This window comes from Schistocerca cancellata, chromosome 8 (assembly GCF_023864275.1).
Source record: "Schistocerca cancellata isolate TAMUIC-IGC-003103 chromosome 8, iqSchCanc2.1, whole genome shotgun sequence".
In the NCBI taxonomy this organism is placed as follows: Eukaryota; Metazoa; Arthropoda; class Insecta; order Orthoptera; family Acrididae; genus Schistocerca; species Schistocerca cancellata.
In genome coordinates, this window is record NC_064633.1 from 439,897,769 (window position 1) to 439,910,447 (window position 12,679).

Sequence of the window (12,679 nt, forward strand, 5' to 3'; positions counted from 1 at the left end):
TGTGAAGCATATGGCAGTGGGAACCTCCCATTATATAACATGTTAGGGTTTCTTCCCAATCCATTCTGGTTCTTGAAACTAAGTAGGCTTTTGCATAATAGTTTGCACCTATCTTAAGTTATCTGCAAGTTCAGGTTTTTCAGCATGTTTATGATGCTCTCCTGTGGGCCAAAAAATCCTGCAAGACAACACAGACTGTCCAATCTTTCTATAAGAAAACAGGCCAAGAATAATAGTTTTGCAAATTTCTACTCTGCAGACAGTGTCCAGATCAGTTTTCAAAAAGAAAATAAAAACAATAAGGCACTTGTAATGTCATTACAGCATGTGATTGTTGTTTCCAAATTTTGTCTCTAACTTTACGTGTGACAACCAGACCCTTTTATGTGATGATACTGGCACAACTCCGCTGCTAGATGTTGTCCTAAAATAACAAAACTGATCATAATCCAGTAAATGTGTATTAACACAGCTGTGGTTGTTTTCGTTAATCATTACTGACTGAGTACATATTGTCTCCACACAGCTAGACTGCCTAACTACTTGATGATGTGACTGCAAGATGATTGTGCTTCTTTTCCACGTGTTATTCTCACTTTGATGCTGTCATTTTCTTTGTGAGTGATGCATTATCATAGAAAATTGTGCTGTGAGGCATTAAAGACTGGAAATATGCAAAATATTTTAAGATGTTGATTTGTATGTTTCTGAAATATGAGCAATTAGATGAAGAGCTACAATGGCTGAACTTAGCCATTTGAGAAGCGCAATAACATTATTCTTCCAGTTCAGATTTTTGTTTTTATTAGTTGCTATTCGTTTCTAGCTACAACACTAGGAAAAAGGTTGGTTTTCACTATTCTTGGCTAAATCTAACTTTGGCACAGAAAGGGATTAAATTATGCTTCCACAGAAGTCTTTGATCACTTAGCATAAAGCATCAAAAGTCTGAAAAATAGTCAACAAGCATTTAAAAATAAATTGAATGACAACTGCTCCTACTCCATAGGTGAATTTTTAGATATGAATTAGTAATTTTGCAATCATTTTAAAAATTCAGGTGCCACAAAAAGAAAGCTATTGTTAAACTGACACACTACACTTCAGTACGAAGTGTCATATTCATGATCTATGGAGCAAGTGTTGATCCAATCTAATCAGTAAGTACATCTAAAAATCTGGAACTTTGTCCCATTTTCACTCACTATTGTTCATGTTGTACCTTACCTGTTAATATTTTTCTGTTTGTTTGTGCAGAAGTGAATATACTGGGTTTTCCTGAAGTATGTGATAGTCCATTTACAGAGAACAACTCCACAATTCTTTGAAAAACATTTCTTCTTTTGGTGTCTCTTTAACAGGACGAATCTGGCTTCACTAAGGACTCAACTGGCTGAAACAGTGACGTTACAAATGAAAGAATCAATATTGCACTGTTTACTCTGGTTTTGGAGAGGGAGGGATTGACAAATGAAATTCCACTTGCAGCTGTGATAACTTAAATCAGTTGCAACATATGAATGCCTTCTGGTGAAGTTGGAGAAAGACTGGTGCCACATGGCACTTTTGCCATAAATAGGCGCTGGCTAGTGTGGCTGAGCGGTTCTAGGCGCTTCAGTCTGGAACCGCACAACCGCTACGGTCGCAGGTTCGAATCCTTCCTTGGGCAGGGATGTGTGTGATGTCCTTAGGTTAGTTAGGTTTAAGTAGTTCTAAATCCTAGGGGACTGATGACCTCAGATGTTAAGTCCTGTAGTGCTCAGAGCCATTTTAACTATAAATAGGTCCCTAGCTGACTGTAGACTTCAGGGAATACAAGTCTACCACATCCACTAACTGAAAAGTTTTACCAAGTAGCTGAAACCATTTGGCACCATAGGAGTCAATTAATTGGAATGTCACTAAATTCTAATGCAGCCAGAAAATGTAAAAGTCCCAGTTTCTCAGGTCTTGTACAATGATAGGAACGCAAATGGTCACAAGTTGTGTGAAACCAGTGTGTTGAGCAGCCAGAATAATTCCATTTGCTGCCTATGTTGCTCATTTGTTTTTCCATTTTCTGGGCATCTGAAGTTACTGTTTGTGGTGTCCTTCCTAGTGTTCCAAGAATATGAAACTCCAAATCAATGTTATTTGATGTTGCAGTACTCAGAAACTCATAACATCTAATGATCTCTTTCCTACCTTGTACAAGAATGTTAGAAAGCAGTAAGGTTATCAGCATTGCATTATAAGCTGTACACACTCTCTCTTAAGAGTTTACAAAGGAAAGCTTCAAATTTGTCAGCAGCTGCGCAAACACCAGAACAGTTTGCATCTATTTGAAATTTCGGGTCAGTAGTACATCAGCAGCTGTTGATTCAGGTGGAGATTAAGAGTGGCTCGAAACGCAACCATGAAGTGACTAAGTAGTCCAGTGTTGTCTCCCATACAGATCCTGGCTGGAGTTTTTGTCCTGTGTAGGTTACTATGGTGCTGCTGGGCATGAGCATGCACCTTCAGAATTGAGAATTTTTCCATCAGTTCTACTGCATCTATTTGAGACATCGAGAAAAACTTATGTGTAGAACTTTGTTATCCTCTTACAGTTACATGGCTGTATCAAAAAAAGTCTTATATATAAATGACAAACTTCTTACACATTCAGTCTGAGTTGTGGTCCAGCACACTGTTTTAATCTGTCAAAAATTTTCAAAATGCCGTACACATTGCTAGAGAGTGTAAGCTTAATCTCCTAAGCCACTTCTTTCAGAAAAGGTAGCCCACAAAGTATACAGTAGGGCTTCAGTGTAGTTTGGAAAGTAGGAAAGAAGTACTGTGAGAAGTGAATCTGTAAAGGCAGGCCTGGATAGTTCGTTTGGTAAGAGCACTGCACACAAAAGATAAAGTGTGGGGTTTGGGTCCTGATGCAGCACCCAGTTTAACCTGCCAGAACATTTCATAACTGTAAGTGATTTACAAGGACTATTAGAAATAAGAAATTTGCAAAGATATACTTTAACAAGAGAAGCAGTTACCTGAAAGCATTACCATAGACAGTGTTAACATTGGATACCAGTAAACTCTTGCTTTCTGTAGTGTTAAACAGGCCGTCATCTGGTCTGCTTCCTCAGTTATACTAAGTAACTGTTGCTGCTTGCTGAATCATTGTGTGACTCAGTAAAATTCAAATATTTTTCTAACTTCTGCTCAATATTTTGTAATATAGCTTGTTTGATACAAAAGTTTGATGTAGGTAGGTACAGTGTGTTCACGACTTTGTAACATGTATGTGACATCTCAACAATCTGCTATGATTCTTTTACAAATATTTTGCCTTCCTATCTATATTTCTGTGGTACTTGAAGTAATTTATTGCAACAACTGTGGCAGGTGCTGCCAGTATTTGAGTGCAAGTGGAGTTAGAAAAAGCAGTAAATGGAAATCTCGTTGGAAGTCTCCGGCTACAGTCCTGCAAGTCCTGCTTCTGTGCAATGCTGGTCTTCTGTTGGTTGACCACATACACTTCCAATACAATGGCATGTTGTTTGGTGTCTTGCTCATGTCAATTGCAAGAATGTTACAGGTTAGTGTGGGGCATGATAATATTGCAGATTAGTTACTGTCATGTATATTTCTCTTTATGGTGGGACAAAGGCCAACTTTTTCTAAAAATTAGTAAATCTTTCTGATTTTTTTTGTAATTTTTTCCATGCAATAAGTAGCTAGATTTTTTAGCAATTTCACAAAAAAGTATTTTATAAGTAAATACTTAGAACGATGAATGGAAGCAAAGAAATTGTGTTTGAATTCAGATGTCAACATTTGAATTTTCTTGTTGTAAATAAGAAATTGATACACTAGACATTTCATGTGACAGGCTGCATTACCTGCATATTTTAGAACCAAGTGAAAAGTCAAACTGTGGAACTAGCGTGTCAGTCTATGATGAATGCTTGTATTTCAACAAACTGAAATCATTTTTAGAAACAGTGCAAACTGAAAGTTACAAAAGTAATGTGCATTTTATTAATCCATCTGATATTCGTTTGTTTATCACTGTAGAATGGACTAATCTAATGTTTGCATGAGCATGTACTGCATGGTATCAGGCACACTTTTAGTTAGACCTATAAAATTTACATTTAAATTGGGCAACCTCAAATGCCCATCAGCTCACCTGCAGGCAAGTGCAAGTAGTGAAGGCTGCCCAACAGAAGTGTGAGGCTCTTGGCGAACCCTGCCTGTGGTTGCTTAACAAGGAGGTACAACTGCATAGACTACAGCTCAGCTGCCTGAGTGTCCACGCATCAACTGTTTGCCCACAATTGCCTGCGAGTACCCAAATGCCCATGGGGTGCCACTTGACCTGGAATAACCTGATGTACATTGTTCAAAAAACTTTGTTTTACCCCATTTTACGGAAGCAAAATGCAATGTCGTGAGCTAACCATGCGCTGTTCTTCTGATCTTTTTTTTTCCATCCCATCTATGGACTGCTAGTATTAAAATATATTCAGTGCACCTTTCAAATTAAAGAACCATTTTAAGAATGAATTTCCCTGTTTCATGATACATGATGTGCCATGTATAATTATAGCTCAGTGACCGTATTGATAACCCCAAGAGAATAAAATCAGGATGTTTAGTGTTCGATAAATAAAGTATTGTGCTGACTACTTCATTCTATGCCTGTTCTACATGGTTCATTTCGATCCCTGGCTTCCTCACAAAAACAAACCAAATGTGTCCACATATGACAATGTGCTGAAAGTCAAAGCCTATGAATTTTTTTATGTGAAAACTATTAAGGCTTATTAAATAAAGCAAACTTTATTAACATTCTACATCTTTATTCTTCAAGTGAACATACATATTTCTCAACATAGTCACACTGGGGATGAATACATTTCTCCCAGTGAGAGACTAGTTTGTTGAAACTGTCACTGTAGAATGCCTGACTTTGTTGATGGAGCCACAACCTCACCTTTGCTTGCACCTCCTCATCACAATCAAGGTGAAGTCTTAGGAGGTGTTTAATTTTTGGAAACAGGCCAAAATTGGATGGGGCCTACTCAGGACTGTAAGGAGGATGATCAATGACAGTGCAGTGCTTGTTTGTGGCCTGAAGGGGAGGGTACACCATGTGTGGACAAAGTCTTGGAATTCGTGCTTTTGGGTTTGTGAGGGTCTCACAATACCTCTTAGGGTTTATGGTGGTGCCTTTAGGCATGGATTCCAAATACACCATACCCTGAACATCACGGAACTTTGTGATAATCACTTTGCCTGCTTATATGGTCTTTAGCTTTTTTGGCATCTGTGATGCATTTGGGTAGAACTCTAATGCTCTCATTTCTTGGGTCAAAATGGTGAGCACGGACAACTCACCATCACACATTCCTGATGTCGCTAGGGTAGTCACCAAGCACAGCTTTCATTTTTCTGTGGATTTCAATTGGAGACACTTTTTCTGCACCAAGAAACTCGATTACAGCACCATCATGCACTGACGTAGTTATGTTACACATTGCCATGTTATTCACAACAATTTGGAACCTTCTAGTGGCAGAGGGTTGCAGCTTGTGTCAGTGAAGTGGGAAAGTCAACCAAGTAATATGCATAACATGTAATATCTCAAACAATGTTGAGAACAGAATAAAAAATTCAGAGGCGTTACTTTTCAGCATGTCTTTGAATTTTCCTAGTGTGGCAAATTGTTAATTTCATATTCACAAGATTTCATCTAATAGCTGCATTAAACACAACCAACGCAACTGTTATTTCAGCAGACAAACCCTCCATTGTTCGCAGGAAAATTTGCCTCAGATGTGGGGGACATTCAGTTGCTAAAATATTGGTTATTAAACAATGAAAACTATCAATTTTTGACAAAATTAGGTAATAGTATAAATATAAAAAATTTACTCACCAAGTGGCGGCAGAATAAACACACAAAATATTATAATTAGACAAGCTTTTGGAGCCAGTAGTTCCTTCTTCAGGCAGAAGTACTGAAGAGGAAGGAAGAGGGGTAAAGGAAGAGGACTGGAGAGGTCTAGAAAAAGGGGTAGATTTTGGGAAAGTTCCTACTCCAACCGAAAATTGTGTGTTTGATATAGAAAATGAAGACAGTGTGGAACAAGAAGAAGAAGAACCAAACAAGCTTTCCACATCCTGTGACCTTGATTTTGAGGGAAAAGGTGATAAACCATACAGACTGAGTCTAGCGGAATTGAGTGATCTCATTAGAGGCCTTGGCCTGTCAAAGGAGAAGGCAGAAATTTTTGGGTCTCGACTACAGCAATGGAATCCTCTTGAAAGTGATGTCACTTGTTGTTTACTGTGGTATTAATGGCTTAGTGAAATCTTTGAATTTTAACCATGACCCAACTGAAAGGATTCTATTCGTAGACTCCTCCAAGCTTAGTTTAAAAGCTGTGTTATTTCACAATGGCAGTTGTCTTCCTTCTATTCCTGTTGATCATCCAGTTCACATGAAGGAGACATACGCAAATATGACAGCCCTCTTGTACTCAATCAAATATCATAAACACAAATGGAGAATCTAAAAGTCATTACCATACTCTTAGAAATGCAACTGGGGTACACAAAACATTGCTGCTTCTTATGTATGTGGGGCAGTAGAGATAGGAAATTGCATTGTATTAAAGTGGAGTAGCCTGCAAGAAAACTTAACCCTAGTGAGAAAAATGTCATTGCCGAGCCTCTCATAGACCCAAAAGATGTTCCTCCACTGCTGCAGATAAAGCTGGGTTTGATGAAAAATTTTGTCAAATATATGAACCAAGGAGGACACCCCTCGAAATACATGAGAGAGAAATTTCCAAAATTAAGTGATGCAAAAGTTAAGGACGGTGTTTTTATCGGGCCACAAATTTGAGAAATTGTAAAGGATCCTCAATTTGTTCAAGTTTTGAAGGGGAAAGAAAAGGAAACTTGGGAAGCCTTCAAGGGAGTTGTTCGTGGATTTTTAGGCAACAAAGGAGATGGTAACTACAACCAGTTGGTGACAGTACTCCTGCAAAAACTACCATAATCTTCGATCCAATATGTCCCTTAAAATCCATTTTCTCCACTCCCACCTAGACTTTTTCCCTCCTATTTGTGGAGCTGTCCATGATGAACATGGAGAAAGATTCTGTCAGGACATTACTGTTATGGAACAAAGATATTAGGACCATTGGAATGAAGCAGTGCTTGCAGATTACTGTCGGTCTTTGTGTAGGAATGCTCCGGAACTCCATTACTAGAGGCACACTAAAAGATGACGATCTCAAGCAGCCACCACATGATTCTCTGCAGACCCAACCATCTGCGAGGTATTCTTCCAGCAATTTGCAACTCATAAAATGTAACTACCATTTTAAAAAATTCAAATACACTTTCAATGTTGTTAGTATGTTGTTGTTGTTGTTGTTGTTGTTGTTGTTGTTGTGGTCTTCAGTCCAGAGACTGGTTTGATGCAGCTCTCCATGCTACTCTGCCCTGTGCAAGCTTCTTCATCTCCCAGTACCTACCTTCTGAATCTGCTTAGTGTATTCATCTCTTAGTCTCCCTCTATGATTTTTACCCTCCACACTGCCCTCCAATACTAAATTGGTGATCCCTCAATGCCTCAGAACATGTCCTGCCAACCGATCCCTTCTTCTAGTCAAGGTTTGCCACAAATTTCTCTTCTCCCTAATTCTATCCAGTACAGCCTCTTTAGTTATGTGATCTACCCATCTAATCTTCAGCATTCTTCTGTAGAACCACATTTTGAAAGCTTTAATTCTCTTCTTGTCCAAACTATTTATTGTTCACGTTTCACTTCCGTACATGGCCACACTCCATACAAATACTTTCAGAAATGACTTCCTGACACTTAAATCTATACTCGATGTTAACAAATTTCTCTTCTTCAGAAACGCTTTCCTTGCTATTGCCAGTCTACATTTTATATCTACTCTGCTTCGGCCATCATCAGTTATTTTGCTCACCAAATAGCAAAACTCATTTACTACTTTAAGTGTCTCATTACCTAATCTAATTTCCGCAGTATCACCCGATTTAATTCGACTACATTCCATTATCCTCATTGTGCTTTTGTTGATGTTCATCTAATATCCTCCCTTTCAAGACACTGTCCATTCCGTTCAACTGCTCTTCCAAGTCCTTTGCCGTCTCTGACAGAATGACAATGTCATTGGCGAACCTCAAAGTTTTTATTTCTTCTCCATGGATTTTAATACCTACTCCAATTTTTTTTCTTTTGTTTCCTTTACTGCTTGCTCAATTTACAGATTGAATAACATTGGGGACAGGCTACAACACTGTCTCACTCCCTTCCCAACCGCTGCTTCCCTTTCATGCCCCTCGATTCTTATAACTGCCATCTGATTTATGTACAAATTGTAAATAGCCTTTCGCTCCCTGTATTTTACCCCTGCCACCTTCAGAATTTGAAAGAGAGTATTCCAGTCAATATCGTCAAAATCTTTCTCTAAGTCTACAAATGCTAGAAACGTAGGTTTGCCTCCCCTTAATCTATTTTCTAAGATAAGTTGTAGGGTCAGTATTGCCTCATGTGTTCCAACATTTCTATGGAATCCAAACCGATCTTCCCCGAGGTCGGCTTCTACCAGTTTTTCCATTCGTCTGTAAAGAATTTGTGTTAGTATTTTGCAGCCGTGACTTATTAAACCGATAGTTCGGTAATTTTCACATCTGTCAACACCTGCTTTATTGGGGATTGGAATTATTATATTCTTCCTGAAGTCTGAGGGTATTTTGCCTGTCCCATACATCTTGCTCACCAGATGGTAGTGTTTTGTCAGGACTGGCTCTCCCAAGGCTGTCAGTAGCTCTAATGGAATGTTGTCTACTCCCGGGGCCTTGTTTCAACTCAGATCTTTCAGTGCTCTGTCAAACTCTTCATGCAATATCATATCTACCATTTCATCTTCATCTACATCCTCTTCCATTTCCATAATAGTGTCCTCAAGTACATCACCCTTGTACAGACCCTCTATATACTCCTTTATATACTTCCTTGCTTAGAACTGGGTTTCTGTCTAAGCTCTTGATATTCATACAAGTGGTTCTCTTTTCTCCAAAGGTCTCTTTTATTTTCCTGTAGGCAGTATCTATCTTACCCCTAGTGAGATACGCCTCTACATCCTTACATTTGTCCTCTAGCCATCCCTGCATAGCCATTTTGCACTTCCTGTCGATCTCATTTTTGAGACGTTTGTATTCCTTTTTGCCTGCTTCATTTACTGCATTTTTATATTTTCTCCTTTCATCAGTTAAATTCAATATTTCTTCTGTTACCCAAGGATTTCTACTAGCCCTCGTCTTTTTACCTACTTGATCCTCTGCTGCCTTCACTATTTCATCCCTCAAGGCTATCCATTCTTCTTCTACTGTATTTCTTTCCCCCATTCCTCTGAGTCGTATCCTAATGCTCTCCCTGAATCTCTCTACAACCTCTGGTTCTGTCAGTTTATCAAGATCCCATCTCCTTAAATTCCCACCTTTTTGCAGTTTCTTCAGTTTTAATCTACAGTTCATAACCAATAGATTGTGGTCAGAGTCCACATCGCCCCTAGAAATGTCTTACAATTTAAAACCTGGTTCCTAAATCTCTGTCTTACCATTATATATTCTATTTGATACCTTCCAGTATCTACCGGATTCTTCCATGTATACAACCTTCTTTCATGATTCTTGAACCAAATGTTAGCTATGATTAGGTTATGCTCTGTGCAAAATTCAACCAGGTGGCTTCCTCTTTCATTTCTTACCCTCATTCCATATTCTCCTACTATGTTTCCTTCTCTTCCTTTTCCTACTACCGAATTCCAGTTACCCATGACTATTAAATTTTCATCTCCCTTCACTATATGAACAATTTCTTTTGTCTCATCATGCATTTCATCAATCTCTTCGTCATCTGCAGAACTAGTTGGCATATAAACTGTGGTAGGCATGGGCTTCGTGTCTATCTTAGCGACAATAATGCGGTCACTATGCTGTTTGTAGTAGCTTGCCCACGCTCCTATTTTTTTTATCCATTATTATACCTACTCCTGCATTACCCCTATCTGATTTTGTATTTGTAACCCTGTATTCACCTGACCAGAAGTCTTGTTCCTCCTGCCAGCGAACTTCACTAATTCCCACTATATCTAACTTTAACCTATCCATTTCCCTTTTTAAATTTTCTAACCTACCTGCCCAATTAAGGGATCTGACATTCCACGCTCCAATCCATAGAACGCCAGTTTTCTTTTTCCTGATAACAAAGTCCTCCTGAGTAGTCTCCGCCCGGAGATCCAAATGGGGGACTGTTTTACCTCCGGAATATTTTACCCAAGAGGACGCCATCATCATTTAACCATACATGCTTCATGCCCTCGAGAAAAATTACGGCTGTAGTTTCCCCTTGCTTTCAGCTGTTCGCAGTACCAGCACAGCAAGACCATTTTGGTTAGCGTTAACAGTGCAGGTCTGTCGATCATCCAGACTGTTGTCCCTGCAACTACTGAAAAGGCTGGTGCCCCTCTTCAGGAACCACACATTTGTCTGGCCTCTCAATAGATACCCCTCCGTTCTGGTTGCACCTACAGTACAGCTATCTGTATCACTGTGAGATGCAAGCCTCCCCACCAACGGCAAGGTCCATGGTTCGGGGGTGGAGGTTGTTAGCATATGTAATTAAAATGTATGTTTATCTCTTAATACATTTACATTTCTTCTTCTTCTTCTTCTTCTTATTTGGATGATACAGTTAGAATGAACCCAATTCTGTGGATAAAATGACTTCGCACAAAACACGTCCAGACCTGTTGTAAGCTGAATGTTGTGTGGGCAGAGTAGGGGGATAGTGGTGTGCAGCACTGAAATAGACAAATCATGTAGCTCTGGATTTCCATAAAATGGGATATTGTAAAAGGGTATTACTATTTTCACATTTTCACAATAGAATGATTGTGATCATCATGTACCTAGATAGTGTAAAATGGGTGTGTACATACTTGGAAGTACTGAGGGCCACAAACCCCTCACTGTGACTACATAAGGGACACAGCAAAAAAACAATTCGGCACATTCGTTTCACAAATATTCATTTTGTTTCAATTTTATGCCTCCCTTATATTATTGTTGAGTGATGATCCCAAAATAAATGTTTGCAAGTTCGCAGAAACACATTAAATTGTTGCTTACCTCTGCCGCAGAAAGTTGAGCACATTGATGAATGGCTGATTAAGCTATTAAGCTTGCTGACACAAGGTGTATACTATAGAATACAAAAACCACTGCCAACTAAACACTTTCATTCTCTGCATGCCCACATGCAGCTTTTGTTGCCATTGCTGCATTGTTGTGCAAGTGCCAGCCGATGTGCCCGTGCGGTTCTAGGCGCTTCAGTCTGGAACCGCGTGACCGCTACGGTCGCAGGTTCGAATCCTGCCTCAGGCATGGATGTGTGTGATGTCCTTAGGTTAGTTAGGTTTAATTAGTTCTAAGTTCTAGGAGACTGATGACCACAGATGTTAAGTCCCATAGTGCTCAGAGCCATTTGAACCATTTTTTTGTTGTGCAAGTGCAGAATTTCAAAAATAGCTTGCCACGAGACACATTATTATATTTAAAGGTTTTTTTAAATTACTGCTACCAGTCACAAACTTTGTCAACTATTGCATTACCTATTTATTTAGCAACATGTTTCAAGGGTTAACCTCATCTTCAGGCTAAATGGCATTACAAAAAAAAAACTTTACAATAAGGTCATATTGATGTTACATAGTCTTTTTGTAAATGCTGTGGTCATCTTTGTTCTTTTGGATCTTTGTTCTTCTGGTGTGGCAGTCTCATTGTGATCATGTTCCCAAGTTACGGCTATGCTAGAGACAATTTGTGAACAGTGACCAAGAGAGCCACTGAAATGGAAACACCACAATGCATCACAACGAGACTGCCACAACACACACACACACACACACACACAGACAGAAGAATAAACGGTGGGGGGCAGGCCACCATCTCATCAGTGGTGCATCCCTGGAGTAGAATTACGTATTAAACTAAATCTGTGTTTTTTGTTTATTGCTCTCCATGTCAGATCCTGTACCCATTTGTTATTGCTTCTGCATGAAGCCATCCTCTGCTCTGCCACTTGTTTGCTAATTCTGTAACCTAGCCTTTCCTGAGTACACTCTTTTCCATTTTACTCTGTGTAGGTAGAGCACAGTTATGATCACTCACATTGGAACACATAGACTGCTGGAATAGCAGCCAGTTCTGGAGGTCGATGACAGTGGAGTTCACAAAGTGAACAGCTAACCAAACAAGTCCGGAGTATGGCAGAGTCATTGTAAGCATAAACAACAGTCCAGAGAGCAATCCAGTCACAAACATCGTACAGGCAAGGTCAAAACTCTACTTTTCAAAAGCAAATGATTAAAGGCTTCAAAGACAGCTCATGATTATAGGGTTCAAAGACCAGTCATTGACTGGCTAGCAGGAGCTAAGCTGTGATACTTTCCGACCTTGTCTTGTCAGTGCCCAGCTCCACATGATATGCTGGCGGCAGTGCGAGCACTTCGCATGGGAACAAGGTGCAGCCAGAATATGTAGCCCAAGTGTTTCTGATGTGTTCTCCCTGTCAATACTCGAGCTAGGCAGGGAATCA

General features: G+C 39.4%; 1 protein-coding gene across 2 annotated transcripts in view; it reads left to right on the top strand.

Annotated features, from left to right (window-relative positions):
* LOC126095319 (probable dolichyl pyrophosphate Glc1Man9GlcNAc2 alpha-1,3-glucosyltransferase) overlaps positions 1-12,679 on the top strand; it is a 122,909-nt gene that overhangs the window by 1,270 nt on the left and 108,960 nt on the right. For both annotated transcript variants that reach the window (XM_049910125.1, XM_049910124.1), the window contains exon 3: positions 3,373-3,565. In XM_049910125.1, the coding sequence (XP_049766082.1) occupies positions 3,373-3,565 (193 nt within the window). The remainder of the gene's footprint in view (positions 1-3,372; positions 3,566-12,679) is intronic.